This window comes from Chelonoidis abingdonii, chromosome 14 (genome assembly GCF_003597395.2).
Source record: "Chelonoidis abingdonii isolate Lonesome George chromosome 14, CheloAbing_2.0, whole genome shotgun sequence".
Classification (NCBI taxonomy): domain Eukaryota; kingdom Metazoa; phylum Chordata; order Testudines; family Testudinidae; genus Chelonoidis; species Chelonoidis abingdonii.
This window is the reverse complement of record NC_133782.1, coordinates 16,947,748-16,975,688: the sequence shown is the minus strand read 5'-3', so window position 1 is coordinate 16,975,688 and position 27,941 is coordinate 16,947,748. Positions and strand designations below refer to the sequence as shown.

At 44.9% G+C, this 27,941-nt stretch overlaps 1 protein-coding gene across 1 annotated transcript in view; it reads right to left on the bottom strand.

Moving 5' to 3' along the window:
* Nucleotides 1–27,941, bottom strand: part of LOC116838669 (opsin-5-like) — a 45,783-nt gene that overhangs the window by 5,446 nt on the left and 12,396 nt on the right. Inside the window, exons 2-4 of the mRNA XM_032804041.2 lie at nucleotides 14,843–14,930; nucleotides 10,323–10,485; nucleotides 8,112–8,239 (exon numbers count right to left, since the gene is read on the bottom strand). Coding sequence (XP_032659932.1) covers nucleotides 8,112–8,239; nucleotides 10,323–10,485; nucleotides 14,843–14,930 — 379 coding nt within the window. The remainder of the gene's footprint in view (nucleotides 1–8,111; nucleotides 8,240–10,322; nucleotides 10,486–14,842; nucleotides 14,931–27,941) is intronic.

Sequence of the window (27,941 nt, the reverse complement as noted above, 5' to 3'; positions counted from 1 at the left end):
GCACTGAAGGCTGATTTTGCCTGTGTGTGTGTCTATATACCTGGAACAGGCTGGATTGGGTATTTTCATACATTACCGTATGCAGGACAGTACTTAGTATTTGACTTTAATTTGGGTCTGAGTCTCAGGTGACTGGTGTCCTAGCTATCAGAGTAAGTTGTTAAAGACAAACACCAAAAATATAGAGCTTTGGGGTTAGTGTTGCTTAGGCCTGCATTTTCAGTAAGATGCATGTGTAATTGTATGCCTCAACCAGCACAAAGTTACCATGAACATGTGCACAGTTTTGGTCACTGCATGCACAAATGCACTAGTCTGTCTCTCTGGGTTCTGAGTATGAGATCTACAGTCGCTCTGGTCTTTCCTAGGAAGGTGTGCCAGAGCCTTGGCCCTGTTGCTGAGATAGCCCTGCTTCCACAAGCTCCACTGGAGGTTGGCAGCTTCTTTGTTCCTGAAAAAAGCAGCTGTGAGGGAGGTGTTATTCAGAGGCTGCCTCTCCCTGTGACATCTTAGGACAATCTCCTGTAAGGCCTTGAAGTTTAGCTCTGAAACCTTGAATTTGATGCAGTGTTTCACAGGGACCCTGGGTAGTAAGCAGAGCATCAGGAGCTGGGGAGAATGAAGTGCTCCTGGTGACTGGTGTTGCTGAGGAGAAGACTGCTGTCTTCTGGAGTTACTGAAGCTTCTCTGATGTTGGAGTGTTCATATCTAGATCCAATGAGCAGCAAGAACCCAGCCTGGAGTGTCGGAGGGCCTTGATCTCTGCGGCCAAGCTTCTTGGCTAAGCTGAGGTGCAGTTTTCTGGCTAGTCACAAATGAAAGAGAACAATGTGTGTAGTCACAGTGTGGCATATGCTCATCAGCAGTGAGGAGTCCAGGAGGGCTGATGTCACCACCTTCAGCAGAGACCTTTGATGCAGGGCAAGGTGATGATAATTGGTAAGTCTCCAAAGTGTTTCTGTCTTCTACCAGCATCACCTGTGTCATACTTGGTTTCTTCTTCAGCCAGGCAGAGGGAGAAGAGGCTATTTGCAAAGATATATAGATGATGTCCTCTGTGGTGTTGGCATTTGAGACCACGGTGTTTCATAGTTCCCCAAAGGTCTTAAAAGAGTTGGAAAAGGAGGACCTAGCTTTCTGGGGCTCCACAGATCCTTGGTCTGAATGGGGAGGAGGATTTGTCTATCGCCATTCTCTCTGAGCATCCTATAAGGTAGGACAAGAGCTATTCCAGAGCAGTCCTGTCAATTTCTGGTACAAATCAGGTGGTTTTCTGGAAATGTAGGCTTTAAGTCCTCACAGTTTGCAGGCACATTGTCCTATATCCAGTGGGTTAAAGTCCTCACTGGTGTAACTCCATATAGGTTAGAACAAAAAGCTGTCAAGCAGTTGGTTGCTGGGAAATGAACCTTTTCCACTTCACTGTAGTTACTTTCAGTGAGACAAGATGATGATTGTTACAGGGAGCTCGGCCAGTGTAGCAAACTCTGGGCATGCAGCCTGAGCTGCCTGCCATTCACCACTTTGACCTGTGTCCAGCCAGAAGGATGCGTCCATGAACACTATGCATAGCATGACACTCCTGAGCTGAAGCAATCAGCCTGGGCTTAGCAGAGAAACACTGGAATGGATAACAACAATCTGCATGGAGCTGAGCAGCTTGGAGAACTTAATGAACACTAACTAATGAAGCTGTGCCGGGCAGTACACCAGGGCTTAATTTGTAATGAAAGAGGTGCTGGGCTCAAGCAATTTTTTTTACTTTCATAACTGATGCACCAAGCCCCAGAGGTGCCAGAGCTCAGCCCTGGCACAAATTAAGCACTGCAGTGTACACGTACTCTTATCCCCATCAGACAGACAGGGAAACCAAAGCCCAGAAGGAGGTGGAATGACTTGCCCCAGTTAGTGGTAAAACCCTGACTGACTGTAATAGCTAGAAATCCTGGCCTTCCTCTTCCATGTGGGGGCCCATAGAATTCATGGTGAGATGATCCATGTAACCAGGGGAAATTTAGGTAAAGCCTGTTTCACCTGAATAATCGGAGAAATACCCAAGGGTGAGATCTACTTCACTGGCAATAGTCTTACATGCAAGATACGGGGAGCATCAGCATTTGGGTAGTTAAAACTGGACCAGGCACTTCTACTTTGTAATATTCCCCTTCCCCCACTCCTTGCCTTCTAGGGTTTGTCTGCACTGGGGAAGGAGGTGGGGTTTACTATGCACTAATTTGGGGCTGAGTTCATTGAAATGACCTGCATATACACAACACAAACCCTTCAAGCGTAGTAGCTCCGCAGTTAAAGCATACTCAGTGCTACACTTTGAAAGTGTGGCAAGTTCACTGCATATTGAGTGTGTACATTCTTTAGAGCAGGAACTGTGATTACTTAATCATCTGTATAGTGCCCATTATATATATTTATGTATGACAAGCCACCTACTGTATAAAGGCTAGTAATCAGGGCCAAAGTGCTGAAGAATATGCTGAGGGACAGTCCCACAAGTTCTGTCCCGTACTGGTTCCAGGGAAGATGGCTTTGATGGACCTTTTTCAGCTCCAGTTTCTGAGAGTCCCTAAAATTCTGGGGGTGAAATGCTAAGTAAGATGCAAATTTGCTAAACCTTAATGAAAATAAGGGTTTGGGAGAGGCGCCTGGGGGGATTTGCATCTGGAAATGGAGAAGGATCAGAGCTTTTATTTTAAGTTTTAAATCAACAGTGTTATCAGAATTTACTTCAGAAAAGTCAGTTGATGAAACATGAGTTGGGTTTTTCTCTGAATTCCCTCCCCCCTCCCTTAAATCTTAAACTCTCTGATCTTCTAAGGGCTTAATTTAAAGAGCTAAATCTTCAGACATATGTTGGAATAACTTTTCTTTGAAACTAAGCAATTAAAAATATGCTGAGATTAGTCATTTCCTAGTGGAAAATGCACAAGTGCATTACAGGAAGATAAGCTTGAGAAGCCACACAATCAAGTGCAGTAATCATCTAGAGAGCAGAAACAGAAATTGCAGAGGGAAAAGATGCTGGTACCTGGCTGTCTTTTAATGGCCAAATTTAATCTTTCCTTTTTTTCCCACCTTTTGTGATAATTTCTGCAGTTACACATAAGCTTTCTGTTGGCTGCTTAACTGAGGTGACTTCCTTCCAATGCTATCTCTATGAATTGGACAGTTTGTCCCTAGAGGCTATCTGCTTTGTGGCTGCCAGTCATGCATCTGCAAAAGTTTGCAAGCAAATCAATGTGTCCCTGCAGCTTGGCAGTTGAGTTCAGCTGTGGCAAAGCAGGGGTCTGCATTGTGCAGAATGGAGGCACCACAAGTTTGACAGAAGTATTAATGCGAAATCAGCTGAAAGTTTTGGCTCTGACTTTCATCTAGTAATATGCTAAGTAACAGTGGCATTTCTCTCGTGTCCTTCATTTCTTTCAAAGTACTTTACATACAACCAATTAATTATTGCAAATCTCCAAACGGTAGGTCACTATTTATTATCTCCATTATACAGCTGGCAGAAGCACAAACAATCAAATTACTTCTGCTAATGTAACACAGGGAGTCATTGGCAGAAATGGGAAGAGAACCCAGACATCCCTGCTCTAGCTACGGGGAGTCTCTTTCCCTACCACTAAGGCCTAGGTTCTCCAAAGAGATCACAGAAGGTGAGACTTCAGAAATGTGAAATGTACCTTCCTTCCTGCACATGAATGGGCATTTTGCACATGGAAATTGGGTACCTCCTCCTGTCAGTATTTGTGTATGTGCGATCACACCACTAAGGTATGCAAAAGTGTGAATTTGTAGGTGCCTTATGCCACTCCAGTCAGAGAATGTGGCCGCTAGTGGCATTTGCCAAGCAAAGTTCTATAGGAGGTTTTGTGTTTTGTTTGTTGTCCTACAGAATTTAAAATTTGCTTCTCTCCTTTTGGTGCTGCTTTCTCCCACTATGTGGCTGGGCTGGGAGAGTGTAGAAAAGAAAAAGATTGAGAGAGGAAATGCCAGCCATGCCTGCTAGAACAGAAGGCACATTTCCAGCCTGGCTGGAGGTACGTGCTCCCAAGTGGGGCACAGGCAGCTGCCTCTGGTGGTTTAAGGCTCAGGGGCTGCAGAAGCTCACTACTGCAGTCTGTTCTTCAGGAACTTATTCATTACCAAGAGGAACACCAATTTAGTCACTTAGCTGTGTCTGGATTCCTACAAGGTACATGGCATGTTCTGCTAAGCATACAGCTCCTCAAAGGGCTCTATTGGCGTCAATGGCAGAACCCCCATTGACTTCAATGGTGCAAGATCAGGCACTAATTACCCTGCATTGTGGCCTCCTTTGAGATGCTGCTTTGTAGGCAGGCCTGGGCTTCCCTTCCCAGGCACGCCATTTCAGAAATACATTGCTGTGTGTTAGAGTGTGTATAAATCACCAATCTACCAAACTCAGCCACAAGATGGATGCCAATGCAATGAGTGACTGAAATTCAGCTACTCAGATCCTTCCCACTCAGTATCCATCCTGGGTTGCTGCGGAGGGAATTTATTGGAGAATATATCTTGGAGAATTTGTCTGCAAATCAAGTTAATAATGTTGGTTTCTATTATATTTTTATTTGTCTGTAATCCAAAATCTGTGAAGATATATGTTGATTGGCAGGTTCAGCTGTCTAAATGAGAAAATGCAAGTAATTCCTGCAGGACAATATAAAAACGTATAGGGTACATTTACAGATAGGTCTGGACCTCAGCTGCTTTTTTGTGGGTGCAATTTTTACCCCAATTTTTGTACCCAGACAATGAACTGCAGGTGCAAATCTACGTACATGTCTTTTTAACTACATGATTCACACCCACATTTGGTGTGTTGCAGCAAGCACTCAGATTAGTATCTACAACTAAAGTCCAGGCAAAAATAATGCAGGTGAAAATTGTGCTGCAAAAGGGAGTTGCCCCATTGTGAATTTGGCCCCACAAAATGTTAATTATTTGCCAGTGTTATACGTGTCTTGCCAATAGTGGATCAAAATAAAAGGTCAGCACTGACCATGTCACAGTCAAGCCTGCCCTCCATGTCCTCCTGGTACAGCCATCGGGAAATACTGTGTTTTCTTGCAATATCATGGTTAGATCAATAGCAACAGTTTAGAGCCAAATTTTTGCACCACACCTCATTTCTCATGCATGAGTCTGGCATATGCTCACTACTGTGTGCCTTTGTATAAAGATTTAGGCTCTAGTTTGCACCACTCCGATTATGCTTCATGATGTAATGTGCTTAAAATACAACCCTCTGGGAGTGATGGTCCCACTGGGATGAAGCCTAGGCAGGTTATTGTCCTACAGTGTGAAACTCACCCTTCCTTTCTCAAAGGCTGAATGGAATCCAGCCCAACCTGCAGCCCCTGTGCAGCCACTAACTCGCCTTGGCTTTTCCAGATCCCCTGTTTCAAACCCTCCTGTTGGGGGTGGGATGTTCCTGGCTCCTGTGTTTTGTGCAGTTGTGGATCCAGTGGCTCGTCCTCCAGCCTTCCTCAACTGTTACTGCACTGGCCTGTCTGGAGCAGGCAGGGAGTCCCTCTCCATAGCACACAGAGGATTCAAAAACTCCCAGAAGCAGCTGGTCTTCCTGAGGCCCCCATACATGACCCCACTGTGGGGTTTAAGTAGTGTGGAGGGTGGATGTTACCCGCAATGACTACATCTGCCATCCAGCCCTAATTTGGGGGTGGGAATTCTCCCAGGCTTCCCACTCATGTGGTTATGAAAACAGCTCTGACTCTCTGGTGTTTCCTGGCCCTGCTATGGAAGCTGCTTCCTTGGCATTCGCTAAAGCACAGCACTTTGCCAGAAAAGATTCAAGTCATTTTTGCAGCATTCGGCTGTCTTTTTATTGGTGCCCCAGGGCTCCTGCCCTGGCTGTATGTAGGGGCGGTGCTGGTTCTGGGGCAGGTGCTGTAGCATGAGCCTTTCCCTCAGTGGAAAAGAGCCTTTCTAACAATCAGCTGCAAATGAACAACTAGCGATCCCAGCAGCCCTCCAACTCAGTCTTCTCCCAAGCTTCCCACTCCCTCACCAATCTCAGCCCCTAATAAGCCCCTATCGCACAAGGTGTTTTAGGGCCTGATTCTGCCACCCTTACTCACATGGGCTAGTATCTGACACTGCAAGTGCTTCCATTGATTTCTGAGAGACCACTTGGAGTCAGGTACTACTCCATGTGAGTAAGGCATTGGAACTGGGCTCTCGATAAATGCATGTGCCCTATATTGTGCCCTGAAAGTCCAGTGACCTGAGCCATTTCAGATTGAGGGCCCCTCATGGAGAATGTTCTGTTGCCACCTCCCTCTCTTTTAAGTGGAGGCACTCTCCAAAGTAGGAAAGCCCTAAGAAAGCTATCTGCCATGTTTCACATCAGAATGCATGAGACTAGAGGTCTATGAATTCACTCTGTTGGAGGGAGGATGAAGGCCCAAATGTTCAGAATTACAAGTGCTCATCTGTGCATGCTGTCTGTGCACCTAATTTGGGTCCACAGCTGCTAATCTTCCTCCAAAATGACAATAAGCATTTACCTGTTCAATCACAATAATTGTGTGCACAGATTAGGTGTGCAAATGCATGCAAACCTATGCATGTACAGTCCTAAAAATCTGGACCTAGAATACGTTTTCGTTTTGCTATCTCTGCAGTGTAATCTGTCAGAAATAGGGCCCTACCAAATTCAAAGGCCATTTTGGTCAATTTCACGGCTGTAGGATTTTTAAAATCCTAAATGTCATTATTTCAGATATTTAAATCTGAAATTTCACAGTGTTGTAATTGTAGGGGTCCTGACCCAAAAGGAGCTGTGGGAGAGGTCACAAGGTTATTGTAGGGGGGGTTGTAGTACTGCCACCTTTACTTCTGCGCTGCCGCTGGCGGGGCACTGCCTTCAAAGCTGGGTGCCCAGCCAACAGCCTCCGCTGTCTGGCCACCCAGTTCTGAAGGCAACACAGAAGTAAGGGTGGTAATACCGTGACACCTCCCCAAAAAAATAACCTTGCAACCTCCCTGCAATTCCCTTTTGGGTCAGGACCCCCCAATTTGAGAAACACTGGTCTCCCTGTGAAATCTATATAGTATAAGGTAAACGCACATAAAAGACCAGATTTCACAAGGGGAGATCAGATTTCATGGTCCACAATGCGTTTTTCATGGCTGTGAATTTGGTAGGGCCTCAGTCATTAGGATCAGTTCGGATAAACCCTGCCTTGATTGCAAACAACTTGGGGGCGGGGCTATGATTTTCTTTGTATTTCTTTCTTGCACAACACCAACCGTATGGCTAACATTCAACTAAAAGATGGTAATTAGATCTGAATAACCCTTAGAGCAAGAGCCATAAAACAGGAAACTTCCTAAATCAGATGTGCACCATTTCCACTGTGCAAGGACAGAGTCAGTCATGCAAAATGTATTTAACACTAAGGTAGGAGCTCACACATGCAGCATAACTGCTTTTATCTGCAGCCCAACGCTCAGACTGGTGTGAAATTGCCTGCCCCAAGACAATCCATGAAATCCTTAAAACCAAAAGCCACACAGAGCAGTAGGGCAAAGGGGCAACAACCACACTGGCACCCCTAGGACATGGCTTTTGGAAAGGAACTGCTGATCCATAGATCCCAATGATCTCTGGTAGCAGTGATCACTCAACTGACGGCCTCTTGTGTGTACAATTAGTACCTGGCAAGGATACTGGAGCTCTAACACATCACCCTGTTTAATTAGGGGCTATGAAATAATAAATTTAACTTGCTCCCACCCACACTTCTAAGACCTGCTGTGTTGATTGTATGGCACCAAACAGTAAATGGGATGGTGATGAATTTAGATATGCAAATTAAAAGAGGAAAACAAGTAGCTATGGTATTATTGTTTGTGTTAATTAGAGTAATTTAAAATGTTTATGAATATGTTCCCTAATGGAGAGCTTTTCAGGGGGCTGCTGCCAAGAGATTTGGGACTAACCTAAGCTGTTAAAGAATGGGGAAGATGGAGTGGAGTTACTGGCAGTAATAGCCAGGAGGGCAGACATGGAGAGAGCAACGTGGGTTACACATCCCGGCACCTACCACATGCTGGATAACAGACCTTCAGGCAGCAAACCGTGCTCAGCACTGTCAGGCTGGTAAGACTGCAGAGGCCAAAGAACATGCCGGAGAATGCATAGAATGTGCACATCGCATGGTTAAACAGCCATCTGGAAGAGAAAAATCATCAGGTAAAATCGAAACCTTCACGTTTACTCCACATGCTGAGCTCGCAAGGCCTGTGATTCTGTTGAGAGGGTGGGAACTTGTCTGAGTTGCTTCGTGCAGTTCATGAAGTCACATGGGTATTTCCCACCCGGCATTTCAAACCAGTCACTTGATTACAGGAAGTTTGGCACCACTCCAGCTCATGGTTTGACACAGAAAGCAAAACTACTTAAGCGATAGAGCTGGGCTCTAGGAGGCTGTTCTGGTGGATACTACGAAATGGGGAAATAAATACCTAGGGGCTGATTGTCTAAGGAGATGTGCATGTGGTTGTGCCCCTATGGTACACACAGTTATCATGGCTGTGAGCACAAACTGAGTCGTGAATGCAAATGACCATGATTAGCTAGTCACACATGCAGTTGTACACACAAGCTGCATGTACTGCTTTTTTTAAAAAAGCCTTCTGTGTATGTAACTGAAACAGCTTTACTCTTTGCACATTACTGTTGGAGTGTCAGTTTCAAGGAAGTAGTAATAATGTTTAGCACTTTTCATCCACAGACCTCAAAGATCTTTACAGAGGATGATTAATATCATTAGCCCCATTTTACAGATGGGGAAACTGAGGCACAGAGAGACAAAGTGACTTGCCCCAGGTTGCACAGCAGGTCAGTGGCAGAGCTGGGAATAATCTCTGGTCTCTTGACTCCCAATCCTGTGTCCTAACCACTAGTCTATGCTACCTCCCTCGAAACAGAAAGGTGATAAGTCAGTTTCGGAAAGACTGTGCACGTGGCTGAAAGGTTTTGTCCTAGCAATGCTCAGTTTAAATATGCTGCAGCACCTGATGGTACATACTGTACAAGTCCCGCCAGCCCCCTGCCATTGGGTGGAGCCACAGTAGAGGTCTGCTTGGGCCTGATTTTAAAGCCCAACCTGTACCCAAACCTGACCTGAGCACAGCCGACTTCAACCCAACTGAAGTGTCAGGTCAGTTCTGAAAATGATTCCACCCGAATCCAATGCTTTGCTCTGAACCTGTGTCGGCATTGCCACCTAGTCCTTGAATCGTGGCCTGGGCCTGGTGGGAGCTTCCTGCACTCTACGTCCCATGGCCACGATCTGTCTCTGGCTGCTTCCCTGTGGTGCCGGGCTGGCGGCTGCTGGTGCCACGCTGTGCTGTGTGTGCTGCAGAGGGGCGTGTTGCGACTCGTCGGCATGCTCGCACTGCAACACGCACAGAGCAGCGAGGTGGTGACAGCCAACAGGAGTGGGGCACGCAGCTGCTACACCTACCCTCCTGCCAGCAGAAGGTGAGTAGAGATGACCCAACCTGAGGGTGGGAGGGTCAGGTTGTTTTCATACCCAAACCAAACCTGACACTTGGAGTCAGGTCCTGCAGGGTTGCAAGGTTCTAGAGCAAGGAACTTACAGCTCATGAGCCACATGTGGTTTCTTCGGACCACGTTTGTGACTTTCCCTACTGCCCCATGTGGATACATCCCCACAATGCCACATGGATTCAAATAGACTCCAACCTGCAACACTAGGCATTGGTCAGATTGATGGATGGGCTCATACCTCTTGCTGAGCTGTGGGGAGAGGAGGTGCACCCCACAAAAGCCCTGTATGGCAAACCTGAGGAGGATGAACAAGGGAGCAGCGTAAGCCAGTGCAGGGGACTAATTGGAGCCCCTGCCTCTGAGAGGCGCATATGGGGTGGCCACAGAAGGGCCAGCAGCACTATGTCTTTGGGGGGGCAGTGCCGAGGGAAGGCGGGGGGATGGCTCTTCCTGCTGAGGTGGCTCATATCTGATTATATTTGGCTCAGTCCCTTGGGAATGATCCCTGTTCCCAGTGCAGGATATGAATTCCTATTAGAAGAGATCTGGGGCCAATCTCTGCTCCCACTTAACTGGTGTAAGTCCCTAGCCTGCAATGGGATTGTTTCAAATTTACATCGCTGTGATTGAGCACAGACTTTGCCCCCTAGTCTTCATTCCTTCTCCAGATCAAGGCAGGATTTGCAAACTGACACCTGCAGAAATGCCTGTTAAATGCAATGCCATGCAAATGAGCTACCTGTGTGCAAAGAAGGATGGTGTGGCCAAAGGGAAGAGGGTCACCGTCATGCCCAGGTCACTGATAGCCAGGTTCACAATGAAGAATTCAGCAGGCTTCAACATGGATCTCTTCCGATAGGCCACCAGCAAGAGCAGAGAATTTCCAAAGAGAGAAACTATGCCTGAGAAAAGGCAGAGAGAGACAGACCCAGAATAAGATACCCAAGCTCAATAGCAGCAGTGCAGTGCATGACATAGGGACAGGGAGGGCATGTGTGCAGGTCTGTCTTGCTGGTCACCTACAATCCTCACACACTGATGAGTTGTGTTTATTTGGCAGCCGTGTACGTGCAGAGATGCCGCTCACTGCATGTATGAATGTGTAAAGGGAAGAACAGATCTCACACATGCAGATTTCCCACTTTAGTCTCTATAATACCCTGGGTCACATCCCTTCTTAATTGCTAACCAGGACTTTGAAACATGCAAGAAGAAAACTGCTTCTCAGCTTTTGCCCAGCGTCCACTGTGTGCTGATGCAGGAATTTGGAGTGTAGAGAGTACATGGGGAATGCTCAGTCAGGACAGACATGATCAATAAAGCACCTGGCTTTGTACCTCTGCTGCATCAGCACCATGTGCAATGGTTAGTGAGCATTTGGCAGGCAGGCTGGCTGGAGACAAGAAGAAGGGTTTTGTATGGACTGCTCAAGCACTCTGTCCAATCTGGCTCTTGGAATGATCTAATTCACACTGGGCATTACCTTCCTTCCACACTAACATTACCTCATCTCCTCTGCACAGTCATGGCCATTCTGAGAACTTGGTAACTGCCCTTGCAGTTTGCATTAGGGAGCTCAGGTCACCAGATACAGGACAAGAGCCAGGCAACTCTCCAAGCTCTCCCGGAAGCATCATTTTCAGGCTATACAAAAGGCAGAAGTGTCTTCAGGCTTTTCAAGGCTGGTCACCCCCTGGTAGATGATCTGCTTCCAGGACTTGCCACACTCGGCAAAAGGAGTGTCTTCAGCTGGCACAGTGAATAACAACCATTAGACACCCAAGGGCATGAGGCTGCCTGAGCACTTTTAGAGCAACTTTAAATGGGAATGTCATTGTTAGATGCTTTGGGGATGGGGCAGCAGGCAGAATGTCAGTGAAATGGACTCTGGGAGCAGAGTCCAAGACAGAGCTGAATTCCTCTGACTGAAGACAGGGAACCTCCAACCCTTTCCAGCTGGATAAATAGTGGGAACTTTGTGACAGTGTTGTTATGGTGGTGATGCCAAGAAGCTGAGCATGTTCCACTTTTAATTTCTTCCTGGCAATTTCTCTAGTGTGAGTTTGTGCTGTGCAATATTGTGTTTACAACATAAACAAGAAGGACATTATGAAAATTAGGGTAAATCCAGCCTAACCAACAGGAAAAAGTCATTTGTTTTCTTGGAATGTATTTAAAACAACAGTGGTAAATAAATGTTCATACCAGGGTTTTCTTCATCTGTTAAGTAACACTGAAAGAATTTTCCTCTGTACGCACAAAGGAGAACCTAGCTACTCAAGGGGCAGGTTATGTGGGACTGGAATTAATTCCCAGTGGATTAGCTTGTAAATGAAATATTATAGTTACAATTACATGCCAAAGCTGTATAATGGCTAATAGAAACATGTTAGCCTCAATAAGTAGGATCCTGCAGGGGAGACTTGCTCCCAAATACATAGTTTTTGAATGCTTTTCATGAGTCACTTAAGGGGAACTAGTTTGCAAATGCATATCCTTGTTTCCAGCACTGCTAGAGGACTCCTCCACAAAGCTATTTTGATTCCTTCCCTCGCCTCTTCATTAGCTGTATTCTACTAGCTTTATTATCTTCTAGGATCTTTCTTAGCTGCATGCAAGAGCTGCTGACTTTCTCAGTCTTACCACCTCCATCTAGCTCAGAATGGCATGAAGCAGGCTGGTTTTTTCCATGTATGTCACCTCATTATGTGAGCGGGTGCACTCCTATGTGCGCATGTTTGCTTGTTCCTATGTTTGTTTCCATATGCATGTGTGTGTGTTTGAGTGCTCTGGTGTGCATATGTGTGCGTGTGTGTGTGTGGTCATTTGTGCAGGCATGTGTTTGTGTTTCAGTGTACTCCTGGTGTGGTTGCATGTGTATCTGTGTGTTGTATGTGCACTCTTGCGTGTGCATTGCTTGCACACTTCTCATCTTACAGAGTTCGACACATGGGACACAGAGTGAGTGTATGAGCTCAGACTGTTTAAAATGACATGGGATCCATTTCTTCAGCATAAGTTCAGATAAGATTTCCTGCGACCTTGCTTTGCGATCGGTTCCTGGTTTTTGAACTGAGTTTTCTCTGATAGTAAAAGTGGAAGATGACCACATTTGGGTGGAATGGAGGAAAATTAGGATGTGAAATGCAGTATCCCAGGTAGGAGTGTGGGCGGACTGGTCCTTCCCTTCCCTCCCTGGGTTTGACTGGGAATCAGCTACTGCAGTGTTGCTAACCTCAAACATTCAAAAGTTGAGTTGGACCCCTAAAAATCAGGAGGTTTAAACAACCCAAACAACCCAGGTTGTTTTTCTTTTACCTTATAGCTCTTGAGCCTCCAGGGGGCACTTGGGTCACATTTTCAAGCTTTTCCTCCACCACAAGAGCCAGAAACTTGACTGAAAGGGGAGATGTACATGTAATCACATGACTGCATGTGTCTGGACTCTGTGAGAAATCCCAGATGTCACAAGACTCATGATTAAACCCTGAGACCTGGCAACACTACTGTTGGGAATCTTTCCTTTTTAGAATAAACTGCCACCTCTACACACAGCTCACAAGAATGAAAATACACAGACTTGACCAGCCTGGGTCTAAGCTGTGGGGGGATGCAGAGGAATGGCACAAGGCAGGCTCGTTGGCCAGGGGACAGAATTCTGACCTAGGAAGTGGTCTTTGAGATGTAGGGCCTGGATGAGCTGTGTCTAGTCTGGTGTCCATGCCTGATCAGACGCCCTGGCTGATCACTTTGTTACAAACTTTTTTTCCCAGAGGCATCCAAGCCATTAATTCCTTTTCTCCCTGACAGCAGAGATTCTTTGTTCAGCGCATCATTAAGCATCTCCTAGCCGTAGACAGAAGAGACGCTGATTAATTTACCTTGCTATCTATTGAAACCTGAAATGAACAAGTGATTGAGAAGGCAGCTGTGTGGGACAGTGGGTCAAATCCTGTTTTCAGTTAAACTGGCAACTCTACTGGCTGCAATGGAGTTATTCCACTTTTACACTAGTGTAACTGAGACCAGGATCTGGCTCTATGAATGTTTGCAGATTATCCTTCATTTTCTTTCAGGATTTATTCACCTCTCCCCATACCACAACGTGTCTCACAGGGCTTCATTCACAGCTCACGCTCATTCCTAGAGCTGGGCGAAGAGAGCTAAATCCTTTCCCAGAGGATTTCAGTATTTTGACATTTGGTTTTGTTTCAGTGAGGAACTAAATCAAAAATTCCAACATTCTCTTCAAAAGTGAATGGAACCCTAGCCTCAGGGTGGTTTGCATGGTGAGCTACCCTGGAGGCACATACCCTGCAATCCCTGGGGTTCCCATCCCCAAGGCAGTCTGCAGGGGCGCCTGCCCCAGAGCCATACACCGTGGAAATTCAGGCTCACCAGTGGTGTACCAGGTAGCTGCCCAACAGCCAGAAGGACAAGCTGGCACTTTGGCCAAATCGAACTATCTCCACAGAATATTTTGATTTTGTGAAATTGAAAAATTCTGCCAAAACATTTTTCTGACCGGTTTTTCTTCTTACTTTCCTCATTGTTATTTTTACAGACAAAACACTGCTTGTCTTACTCATGTGAGCAGGAGTAGCCCCATGGGAATCTATGGCATTGCTCACTTTAGCCAGGATTAGGTCTTGTCAAAACATGTCTTTACACCTCAGCTTCGCTTATTGGCTTTCAGATGTCACCAGTGTCCCCTGCTGATAGAGAAGGCAGTTCAGAGTTGTACACACTCCTTGAGGTTAATGCATTTTGCATGCTTGAAGCTATTAATAATGCTAAGTATCTGAGGCCTGATTTTTCTCTCTTCTGCTACGGTAGGCGTTGTATCAGGGCCTTATATATCACTCTTCAACTTCAAAGCATTTTAAAACATGAATAAATCCTCACAGACCTTTGTGAGGGAGATATGCACAACTAGCCCCATTTTGCATGTGGAGAAAATGAGGCACGGAGCATTGATGTGGCTTGCCCAAGGACCCAGAGGAAATTGGTGTCAGGAGTAGAACCCAGAAAGTCCTGTGCTCATGCCCTACTTGTCTGTAATGGAGGAGAGTGTGGGTGGGGTGAGCTCAGATGACCCCAAAGGACATGGAACACTTTTCTGAAAGTAATAAACTATTAGTGGAAGTGAATGTAAGGTGCCTGAATCTCCCTGTGACAGACATGTCAGTAGCTTATGCCATGCCATCCTTGATCAAGATGGGTGTGAGATCACCTGCATAAGAACAAGTCTTTCCTTACCAAAGAGCAAATAGAGTGTGCCAAAAATCAGGTCTTCTCTCTCTGATAAGGTGGACGTGAACACTGAGGAATCAGAGGCATTTCCCATCTGCAAAACAGAATACAAATGTAAGGGGAGGTGAATTTTTGTTAATTAAGGAATGTTCAGTTTTCCCTCTTCCTAGGGGAGCACGGCTGTTGGAAAGACACATTTTTGGCATGAGGCCTTCCTCAGGCTGTGGATAAACAAAAGTTAGCGCTGGAACTGCATGTGCATTGCATGGGTGCTGTGAATAAAGGGAGCGATACCGTTAATAAAGAGTGTGGCACTCAGCTAACTGGCTGTGCAACGGGCTGATGATAGGATCAGACTGTACTGCATAGCTGCTGGTCATCTCACTCAGAGCATAGTATAATTAATTACAAATTACACTGACTAGCTGCAAGTTAATACTTTTAAAAACCATCTGACTTAGATATGTGACATGACAAAAAGGCCACTCGCTGATTCAGTTGCTGTGTTCCTCTCTATGGGTGATACCTGGCCCCATTCAAGTCAATGGGAGTTTTGCCCTATTTTAGCAAAGTGGTTTTATATCAAGCATCTTTCTCATCTGTCAGTGGGATTCCTTAGGGTTTGACCTCCATTTGTCACATGTGTTAAACTCGTGCAGATTGAAATGGGCTATATACGCTCACAAAAGATGACCAGTAGAAACTAAAATTGAAGGGCTAGGTTTTCAGCCAAGCCCAAGGCAGCCTCCAAATATGAATCACCACTTCTTTGCATGTGCAAAACCCTCGTTTCCACCTATATGCCTGGTCTCTGCACACTGATAGCCATTTGCACACGCAAAACACCCCCAGAATCATTTTTGTTAGGCCAATCAGTTGCTCACAAAAAAGTGGGGGTGCTGAAAACATGGCCTTGAGTGGCTGGTTATGACTTTCTGCCCACACAGGCAAGAGGTTGGTTATGATATACATAAAATACAAATCCACGTCTTTCTGATGGATAGATTTATCTGCCACAGTTGGAGCAATATACCACCTAAACCCCGGGAAAGAGAAAAGAGCTATGTTTCCTTTGGCACCTCCTGCTTCTCACTCTCTCTTCCCTGTTTATTTCCTGAAATTCCACAAACAGATTACTGGGGGCCTGGTGTGTAGCTTTAAGTATCACTTTTCAGCAGTTCCTCTTTCTGAGAGAAACTGAGAAGCTAGACCTGAAAAGGAGCTCTGTGTAAGCTCAAAAGCTTGTCTTTTGCACCAGCAGAAGTTGGTCCAATAAAAGATATTACCTCGCCCATCTTATCTCTATAAATTGATAATTTATTATACACAACTCTTGCAGGAAGAATGTCAAGCCCAAGGTTCTATCTATTGTGCATGGTCACTAAAGGGCTAAGATTCAGCTGGGCTCAGGCCTACCTGCCTTATTTGTGAATACAACAACCACCTGCAAAAAGGGTGGGTGCAGAATTCCAGGAAGCATATTTGTGCCCACACAAACATAATTGGCATCTACAGCTATGTGCAAGTAGGCCGACCAGATGTCCCAATTTTATAGGGACAGTTCCGATTTTTGGGTCTTTTTCTTATATAGGCTCTTATTACAGCCTACCCCTGTCCCAATTTTTCACACTTGCTCTCTGGTCACCTTAGGTGCAAGTGCACATATTAGCTCTTGTGGGCCTGGAGCAGGTAATTAGTTTCCCACACACAAATACTTATGAACTCAAACATTGTGGGAGCAAATTTTGAGCTCATACTTTTTGCTGGCACAAATCGTCTCTGCAAAAGAGAAGCCAGCCACCTGGAACTGTACTCCCCGGATTTTATTGCACTGACCAACAAAGGTTTGCTCTCATATCCTTATCCAAATTTTTCCTGCTCTCACTGTTGTGCACTGTGATAACCTGGCCTATAAGTGGCTGCATTTCAGTGGAGCTGTTTCTATAAAATGTACCATCTTTTGATATGAAGGCCCCTATGGAAACATAGGATTGTATGACCTTCTGGTCACAGTCACCCTATCCTGCCTCTTACTTCACTTCATACCAGATTGCTGCCTCCCAGGTGCCTTAGGGGATACCAGGATAATCAGTGCCGGCTGCAGTGTTGTGGTATTTGTGTTGTGGATAACACTAGAGACCAGATTGCAACCACACATGCCACAGAGTAACATTCAGGCCTGGTCTACACTATGCATTAAACCGATTTTAGCAGCATTAAACCGATTTAACACTGTACCCGTCCACACTACGAGGCCCTTTATATCGATATAAAGGGCTCTTTAAATCAGTTTCTGTACTCCTCCCCAACGAGAGGAGTAGCGCTAAAATCGGTATTACCGTATCAGTTAGGTATTAGTGTGGCGCCATATCGGACGCTGGTATTGGCCTTTCCTGGGCTGGTTTTCCACAGTGCACACCTGTGACCGCTTCTGGACAGCAATTGAACTCGGATGCACTGGCCAGGTAGACAAGAAAAGCCCTGCGAACTTTTTGAATTTAATTTCCTGTTTGCCCAGCGTGGAGCTCTGATCAGCACGGGTGGCCATACAGTCCCAAATCCAAAAAGAGCTCCAGCATGGACCATATGAGAGATACTGGATCTGATCGCTGTATGGGAAGACAAATCTGTTCTATCAGAGCTCCATTACAGAAGACAAATGCCAAAGCATTTTAAAAAAATCTCCAGGCTCATAGTGCTGGTGTGACAAACGTAACGGAAAGCCAAAGAATCAAATGGACGCTCATGGAGGAGGGGAGGGGACTGAGGACTCCAGCTATCCCACAGTCCACAGCAGTCTCCGAAAAGTATTTGCTTCTTGGCTGAGCTCCAATGCCTGTAGGTTCCAACATTGTCCAGCGTGTTCAGGGTATAGCTCGTTCAAAGTACCCTCCCCCTCGAGGTGAAAGAAGGGAAAAAATCATTTCTTGACTTTTTTTAATGTCACCTATGTGTACTGAATGCTGCTGGTAGACGCGATGCTGCGGCAGTAAAGAGCAGTATCGCTCTCTTGTCTCCTCGGTGGCAGACGTACAATATGCTTGATTGCTGCTGAATACCCCTGGCTGGCCTCAGGTGAGGCTGGCCGGGGGAGGCGCCTGGTAAAAATAGGAATGATTCCTGGTCATTCCAAGTAGATTACAGAACAGCTGGTAACTATCTTCTCATCAATGCTGGGGGCTGAGCTTCAATCAGCCCCCTCTCTTTCATGTGTAAAGAAAAGATTCTGTACTGCCTGGACTATTATAGCAGTGGGATGCTGGGCTCCTCTCCCCCACACGGCTTAATGTCCTGCCTGGACTATCATAGCAGCTGGGGCTGCCCCCTCATTTTATCTCACTAACAAGTCACGTTTCTTATTCCTGCATTCTTTATAACTTCATGACACAAATGGGGGGACACTGCCATGGTAGCCAGGAAGGTTGGGGAGGAGGGAAGCAATGGGTGGGGTTGTTGCAGGGCACACCCCGTGAATGGCATGTAGTTCATCATTTGCGGATCTGACATGGAGCAGCTGTGCTCTCTGGTTCTCTGATACACTGGTTCTCTAGTACACTTGCCCATATTCTAGGCAGGACTGACTCTATTTTTAGATACCATAAAGGAGGGATTGACTCGGGGAGACATTTCATTTTGTCTTTGCACCCCGGCCGACCTCAGCCAGGGGCACCCATGACAGCAGCAGACAGTACAGAATGACAGATAACCGTCGTCTCATTGCCAATTTAACAATGGCAGCAGACGGTACGAACAACTGATAACCGTCTCTGTTATCATGCAAAAGCAATGAATTCTGCTGTGTAGCACTGCAGTATCACCTCTGTCAGTGGCATCCAGTACACATACGGTGACAGTAAAAAAAGCTGAATGGGCTCCATGGTTGCTGTTCTATGGCGTTCGCCAGGGCAATCCAGGGGAAAGGGTGCGAAATGTTGTCTGCTATTGCTTTCCCGGAGGAAGGAATGAGTGACAACATTTACCCAGAATCACCGCGACAATGATTTTGCCCCATCAGGCACTGGGATCTCAACCCAGATTTCCAAGGGACAGGGGAGACTGCGGGAACTATGGGATAGCTACAGATAGCTACCCACAGTGCAACGCTCCGGAAATCGATGCTAGCCTCAGACCATGGACACACACTGCCGAATTAATGTGTCTTAGTGTGGCCACGTGCACTCGACTTTATACAATCTGTTTTACAAAACCGGTTTATGTAAAACCAGAATTATCCCGTAGTGTAGACGTACCTCAGTTAGTTTTCTGAAACATAGGCTCACTGTGCAGTGGCAATCAAAACAGCCAACAGAATGTTAGGACCATTAGGAAAGGGATAGATAATAAGACAGAAATATATGCCACTTATAATCCATGGTACTGCCACACTTTGAATACTGTGTGCAGTTCTGGTTGCCCCATATCAAAAATATTACACCTTGTACCCTTGATATAACCCTGTCCTCGAGAGCCAAAAAATCCCACAGCATTATAGGTGAAACCATGTTATATCGAACTTGCTTTGATTCGCCAGAGTGTGCAGTGCCCAACCCCAGCCCTGGAGCACTCCTTTACCTTGTTATATCTGAATTTGTGTTATATCAGGTTGCGTTATATCCGGGTAGAGGTGTATTAGAATTGGAAAAAGTACACAGAAGGGCAACAAAATGATTAGGGGTATGGAACAGCTTCCATATGAGAAGCGATTAATAAGACTGGGACTTTTCAGCTTAGAAAAGAGACGACTAAGGGGGGATATGATAGAGGTCTATAAAACTATGAATGGTGGTGCAAAAGTGAATAAGGAAGTGTTATTTACCCCTTCACATAACACAAGAACAAGGGGTCACACAATGAAATTAAGAGGCTGCAGGTTTAAAACAAACAAAAGTAAGTACTTCTTCACACAACACACAATCAACCTGTGGAACTTGTTGCCAGGAGATGTTGTGAAGTCCAAGACTATAACAGGGTTCAAAAAAAGAATTAGGTAAGTTCATGGAGGATAGATCCATCAATGGCTATTAGCCAAGATGGTCAGGGACACAACCCCATGCTCTGGGTGTCCCTGAGTCTCTAATTGCTGGAAGCAGGGAGTGGACGACAGGGGATGGATCACATGATAATTGCCCAGTTCTGTTCATTCTCTCTGAAGCCCCTGGGATTGGCCATTGTTGGAAGACAGGATGCTGGGCTAGGTGGATCATTGGTCTGACCTAATATGGCCATTCTTACGTTCTAATCAGGTAATAACCACTTTCTGTCACTATTAACCTGAGCTTGATTCAAACTGACTCCTCTGTTTTGAAAAGCTCCCCAACCCATTTCCTAGGCCCAGAATCATCCAGTTCCCTTCTTTTAAACTTTCCTGTTCCTGAGCCTCCTGGTTTCATCCAGGAACTTAGCAGAAATACAGTTTTCATGGTATACAGCCCAGACAAACCCAGGTGAACAGTGAAACATTCAAAAAAGCCTGTTCCTGGGAAATTCCCACTGCAAAGACATTCAGGACTATTGGATGCTCCTCTGATCTGAACCACCAACCCTTTTTCAGACTCACTTGCAGGTAATATGTACTAGCCAGTTCTGTCAAAGATGGCAGGCACCCTTGGAGTTAGCATGAGGGAGGACTTTGTTGAAGGCCAGCTGCTGATCTAAGCTCCCCTGGGTAAATGTTATTTGCTAAGGACTGATAATGTACTCAGCCCTGTGCAGGGCAAAACCAAAGCCAGGCCCTGCCTTAAGCTGTTTACACTCTAAGCATAAAAGAAGGGGTAAATCCTGCTCCATTTAAGTCAAAGGAGTCAAGATTTCAGTCAAGATTTCACCCAAGATGCTCAGGAAGAACCAGAGGAAGAGGTAGGTTTAAGGCTTGATCCAAACCTCACTGAAATCTGTAGGAGTTGTTCCATTGACTGCACTGGACTTTGGATCAGGCCCTTACCTGTGAGCAGTTGTCTTACTGTGGGGCTTGGGGTTTGTTTTTATTAAGTTGATAATGCGTTAAAGTTTGTTACCTCGTGGACTACAAGGATTACACAATTTTTATCCTCAGGTTTCACCCACGTCCTCCCTCCAACAAAACAATCAACTTTGTCGTCAGTTAAAGAGTGCGTCCTGGATTGAAAGGCAAACAGCTAAAGCACTGATGGCAATTTAATAATGTGGTCTGTGGTTAAGTCTCCATGAGCATTATATAAAACTTCTTTTGTTGATGTTCCTTCAAGCACTCTGGTGATGGGTGCAGTACAAGAACCTGTACAAAGTAGAACAGAATGTTCTGCCCCATCAAAGCTGCTGTTTGTCATTAACTCAGTTTACCTAAAAATCCAAGGCCAGATCCCCATGTGACATGAAATCAGTCTAGCTCTACAGCTATCCACAGAGCTAGGCCAGTTTACCCAGATGAGAGTGTGGCCCCAAGTTTTAGAAAAGCAAGACTTTTCCCACAGGAAACAAATTACGATCATTCTTCTCTTGCAACAAATGTGCCTTAATTTTTATTTTTCATTTAGGACAATGGGATGCCAATAAAGAACACAATATCTCCACACCTTTATTCTCTTCCTGCCTGTGTCTGCAGCATCTTCCATGACTCCATATAGCCTGCAACCTCGCTGCCTCCTTCAAGTACCTCTTAAAGGTTCACTTGGTGAAGGTACCCTGCAGCACTGATCGCCTATCTTGCTTTCATCCATCTCTATGCCCAGATTACATGCTGCAGTAACAAACAGACAATGCCATTTTATTTTGAAATGATTCACTCCTCTCTTTACCTTTGGAAAAAAGAGACCTACTTGGCTGAAGCCACCCAGAGAGGGAATGACAGAGCTGGGAAAAGAGCATCAGGGCCTGATTTTCACAAACGTTTCGCACCAACAGTTCCAGCAGATTTCAATAGGAGCAGAGATTGCTTATCATCTCTGAAACCCAGACATCTAATCACTGTGGGACAGATTTTCAGGCACAGAATATGTGGAGCTTACACTTGCACGCCCCCTGATTTACACCTGCAAACATCAGCACACATGGACGCATCAGTGTAGAAAATATGAGGCTATATGTCTACTATATATAGGGTTAAATTGTGCCTGTCTCTTCACACAGATGAACAGTGGTGCAGGAGAAGGATACACTAAGTCTGTCCCACCTTACGACATGCATCTAAGAACTAGTCAGAATTGAAGTTCTGTTGCTTGAGGAGCTCAGGGACTGCTCCTTCCCTGCTCCCATGGAGAGCACCCTGTGGTGCCTCAAAGGGGCCATGGTGCCATCTTCCTCCATCATACCAGCCCATAAAGTATGACCGCATGCGGGGGCAGGGGAGTAATTGAGCATGCCACAAAGAGATGTAGCTTGCAGGTGCATTCCTAATGCTCACCAAGAAGTTTTATGGGATGTTGCGCCTTCTAATGCCCACCCTCTGCTGGTGCGACTCCACCTCACCCCCACTACAGGGATGTGTCTTCAAATCCCAAGATCCTGTAATGATTTGTAAAGAAGTAGTCAGTGAGCATTCAGTAAAAAATGTCCATGTCAGGATAATCGCACACACAGCCATGCTGTTTGATTCCAGCTGCTAAAGGCACTTTCCATATGGCCTCCTATCTTACAGTCCATCCAGGGTAGATTCACAGTCTGTGGACACTCTCCCATGTGCTACCCCTTCCATGAGTTGCAGCACCTCAAGTGCAAAGAGGCTGGATTCCAATACATGCTTTTTGGAAAGAGATGATGCTTCATACCATTAAAAAGCCTTCTGCAACCAAGGATGTATGGCTGCATCTTGAAGATGCACCAAGTGCCAGTACTGGTACATCAGCCTTAGGGTGTTTTTTAACAGTTATCCTTTCTTATGCAATTCAACTAACTGCTATCCTGTGGGCAACAGCAAATTCCCAGGCCATGGAAGGCTACAGGATTTGCTCCTGGCAACCCAAATTCTAGTTATGGGATTTGTTTTAAACCATTTCTGTACTCAAATGATTGCACAAAGTGCTTCACAGAGATTCCTGCTCCATAACAAGATTTTACAGTCAAAAGGAGTTAACTTAAAGGAATTATCTATTTTATATCCTTGGAGCCCACACTTTTTTTAAAAAAAGTCTTGTTGTTTCTTGCACTATACACTAGGGGCCTGATCCTCAGCAGCTGTAAATCAGCATTGCGCCACTGAAGTCAATAGAGTGACACCAATTTTACACTGGCTGAGGACCTGGCTGCAGTTCTTCATTTGGTGATGTGCTGTGAAACTTCCAAAACCATTCACGTACCAGCGGGACCTTTTCTAATTTCCATTGCCATGTGATATCTGAAATGGCGCTAGAAAGATGAGGCAGACGCATCTGTTTGTGAAGAGCTGTTGAATCACCTTCTATCCTCACATTTCATGGCTGTTTCTAGTTGGTAATTTGTGTGTTTGTTTGTTTACTCCAAGTACTTCCTCATTTAAAATCCTGGCAGGATAGACAGTAACCTTGCTGATATGGGTGTATTTTTAAAAAAAAGTTAAAAAGTTATGTTCATTTTCTTAGGATGCCTAAGTCATCATGTTTTATTGGTCTAATTAGTTTTCCTGTTATTTCATGCAGCTGAGCCAAAGGTTCCAAGGTGCTTAGAAAGTTAATAGGGGGTAGTAAAGTGGAACGTTTGACATTTTTCAGAATATTCACTCCCTCTGCTGATAACAAATAAATGGAAAAATATTTTACTCATTTAAAAAAATAGGAGAGGAAATAATGAGATAAGTACGTTTTAATGGCTGCTAGCCTGCTTCTGGGATGTTTAATACCTGCATCATTTCTGTTCTTTTCTCTCTGCCCCGCACTTGTGTACCGTAGGAGCCCCTTATAAATAGGAACCATGCCAATGAGTGATAGAATGGCAGGTGTTGTAAAAGGAATTCAGCTGTAGACAATGTAAGGAGAGGGGTCCCCATGTGTCGGGCAGGACAACTGACACCCACACTACCTGTTGGTGAAATGAGGAGCTCCCTCCCTGCAATGAAGTGTGAAGCCAGAGGTGATATGTGCTGAGGGTGTGTTGGGTAAGGTGACCAGATGTCTCGATAAAATCAGGACCGTCCCGATATTTAGGCATTTGTCCCACATTGGTCAGGATGCAATTTGTCCCGATATTCCGCAGTACTCCTTTTTTTTTTTTTTGCTTCGCTGGTGACCCCTCTTCCCCCGATGTGACCCAATATTTTCTTCCTCTCATCTGGTCACCCTAGTGTTGGGTGAGTCCTGCTATAAGAGCCATCCTAGAACTAGTGCATGCTGGAGGTAACTAGACATCCAGCAGTGCACACACATACCCCTGCCCCAGGCAGAGCAGCTCAGAAGAGTGGGTCCTAAGCAGTGTGCTGGGGAAGCAGTTATGAGATCCATTTGACAGATAGTGCTATCCTAGATGCATGGCTAGTTCATCCCCCAGTGATGTGAGAGAATATTGAATACACAGTAATAACTAGCTCCAAAGAGAGAGAAAGTGAGAGTGTGCTGGGGTGAGAGCCTTCATCCCTGCAGCTCCTTCAACCAGGCAACAGCTTTTCTGTGTCTCTGCATTGCATTGATTAGCTGGGCCCTATTTTCAGAGATGTGGGATGCAATAGAATATCCAAACACTCAGTTTGAATGTTCTGGTTGAAAGGACATTTAAATGCTAAACTGAGCTTCCATGGGCAGGCTTTAAATGTCTCAGTAAGGTGCCAGCAGGTGTGAAAATATAAAATTTGGCTCCCTGTCTCTTTTTGGATCTTGAATTATTTAGGAGACCCCATGGGGGTATAACCTGGACTAATAGGCTGGAACTGAGAAAGGAGAAATGTGAACTGAAATATCAGGAAAAACTTCCTGACTGTGAGTTGTGTCAAGCATGGGATTGTCTCGAAGGGGAAGGAGTGGAAACCCCAGTGCTTAGAATTTTAAAGCTGGACTGGACAAAGAAATAGTAAACGTACTGTAGGGAACATTCATGCATTGCTCTCAGGGATATGGGCTGGATCTCTTCCACCTTCAACATCTGTGATTCTGCAAGCAAGATAAGTAGTATTACCTCCTTTTTACAGACGGGGAAACTGAAGCACAAAGCGGTGAAGTGACTTGCCCAAGACTACGGAAGGAGTCAATATCAGACTGGAATTCAAGCTTACAAGTTCCTGGCTGCCAGTCCTGTGCTTAGTCCACTAGACTACACTGCTAACTGTGGGATGCTATGGAATTGCTAACAGGCTTTTATCTGCAGCATTTCATTTAAGACACAAGACTACCTAGAGGATAACTACTGAGCTAATAGCTCTGGGGGGTACAGTATTTCTTTTCATGGATTACTGATGACATTGGATCTCACAAATGGAGCAACCACAAAGTGTTATTTATACCTGGGTAAAAAAGCCAGACTTCCATCCAAAACTGCACTCAGACAGATGAACCTAATTACTTCAAGTAGCAACTAAATTGGCTTTGAGTGTAAATCTATTTTAAGGCACTAATTGGTGTTAAACTGCCAATAGACCCTGCCAATAGATCTTCATTCCCTGAGTTACTGGTCCCTGTACACCACTTCACTGTGGACTCTAATTAGTTTGGCCTGGTTCATGACTTTCTCAAGACATTGGGTTCGTTCTGCACACAAGTCACAGGGTTTTTATAATGTGGGTAGCTTTCCCCACCAGTAATCAGAAAAGGGAGTCAACAGGAAACATTTCAAAGGCTTTTTAGGTCGGACTGGCGATTAGGGTGGAGGCTATGCCTTAGCCAGCCAATAAAAATGCTTTCATGATCAAATTATTCCCATTGGATTAATGTCCAAGTACTATGAAAATAGTGGAGCTGACTGGAGAAATTAGATAGAATGTTGGCCAAGTTTGTTATATTGTGACAAGTGGGCCTACATATTTACCCAAACTGTGAGCTCAACTGTCAAAATTATGTAAAAGTTCATAACGTTACAATAACCTAGAACAGTGATAAGCAGACCTTAGTGATTCAGGGGCCAAATTAGTGATCAACATTATTCAAAAGAGCCACATTCAGTGTTTCATTTACTATAGTACTATATAGTCATATTTAATCAGTATGACAGGAAATATTTAGTATGTGTGTGTGTATATATACACATTATTCTCACAGCAAAATGACTGACCAAGTATTATTTTATCAGCTACAATTGGGTAACATAGTAAAAGCATCTGGATTGGTTAATAACTTAGATGGTTAATAATTAAATCACACAGAGTGTTTTAATATCCTGTGCTGCAAAGAGCCGCAGGACACACATTAAAGAGCCACTTGCTGCTCACAAGTCTCAGTCTGAGATGAACAAATGGTGATGGGAAAAGGTATGAAAAGGAGATAGAATAACTGAATTAGTCTAAACAAAAAGACCAAGCTGATATGTATGATTCAAGGACTATATTGACATTATGCTTGTTTTAAAAACAGCAGCGGTGGAGCCAGAAATTAATAAGCCAAAATGAGTGTGTCAGATATTAGGCCTAATTGGTGGACAAAATAATGAAGGGATGGCCTGTTCCACGCATCACTCCCTTTTTGGTTCCATAAAAGAAAGAGGTTTTGTGGGGAAAGGACAAAAAGAAGAACAAATGGAAAGAAGAGATGGAGGCAACTGGAGCAGGCTTCACCAATCATGGCTGCCACTTGCACCATTTCCTGGCACCTTGGGTCATCGTCATCCTGATCCTTAGAGGTGCTCTGACCAGAACTGGCCAGAGAGAGCAGGACCCAGATTACATCATCCCTACCAGCTCCCGCTGAATCCCAAACCCACTTGGGATGATAGTTATTGCTATCTCTGATACCATCTAAGAGACTGTCACACAAGGGGGCTTTTCCTTCTAAGATTGGGCTTCAGTGACAACAGCAACATCTCAACTAACTTCTTCTCTTTTCCGCAGAAGGACAGTTATTACCATCTTGGATACTATCTAAGAGACTATTAAACACAGCGGGTTTTCCCTTCTAAAGACTCTCTCCTGCTGAAGGAAAGGGAACAAGGAACATTGTTAGAATGAAAGCTTTATACAATATTTTACATTTAAAATGCTTTGACTGTTTTTCCTTCTTTTCTGTATCTTTAATAAAAGGTCAAAAGGATTTTAATGGTGTGTTTGCCATAGTGCTAAGCAGGCTGAGTTCTCTGTATACCAAACCCCAGACCTTGCTTAACATTGTTTAATGTTGGACAGCGACTGGGTTATGATAATACCTTTAGCCCATTTATCCCATGTAAATTAATATAACAGTTCCATTCTGCGCTGGTTGTTTAGGAATCTAACCCCCCATCTACAGAACATCTAGACTCCCTGGGAAAATGGGTTCTTATGCTGGCGCCCTTCATTACCCCATGGTAGATTAATTGAGCGTAATGCACGTTTCTGTATGTGGGCCTTCAACAAGCAGTACTAGTCCTGTGGGGCTAACTGGGAGAACTCATCTGGGATTAATCTATTCCATACTGATCCTTTCAAAGGAACCCGATTAACTCTCTTACATACCAGATACATACCAGAGAGCCTGTATCTAGGATGTTTCTGTTTCCTTTGAAAAGCAAAGTGAAATTATTGGGAAGTATTAGTAATAAAACAACAGCTATAGGGCCACGTGGTATTTGAAATGCATTAAAAAGTCATTGGACCAAGGAGGAAGTAAGTGCCTGGCTCTGGATTAGTCTGAGACTAAGATTTTGATTTTGCACTGAGAAAGAACCATACAAATATAGGACGGGAAAGGACCTCTCCTCCTTCCTCTATTCTCAGGCAGGATTAAATGTAGCCAATCCGGATGAAGATTTGGAACTGGACACAGATTAAATTTCAGCTCAGGGGAGGTCACCAGCAAATCTGGGTAAAGGGAGGTTTCACCTCCGTTTCTTTGTTTCTTTTCACTAAATATTCATCAGATTGGTTTGAATGCTGCTAGGGATGCCATAGGAGACTGGAATCTCACTGTCTGGCAAGACACACAGACACCTAAGGAATGGGGAGGCCCCAGTTCAGTCAGAAATGGAGAAAGGTGCCTTTGTCCATTATTGGGAAATGCAAATAAACCTGCATAGCCCAAGTCTGCACGAGAGCTCTCAGCACCCT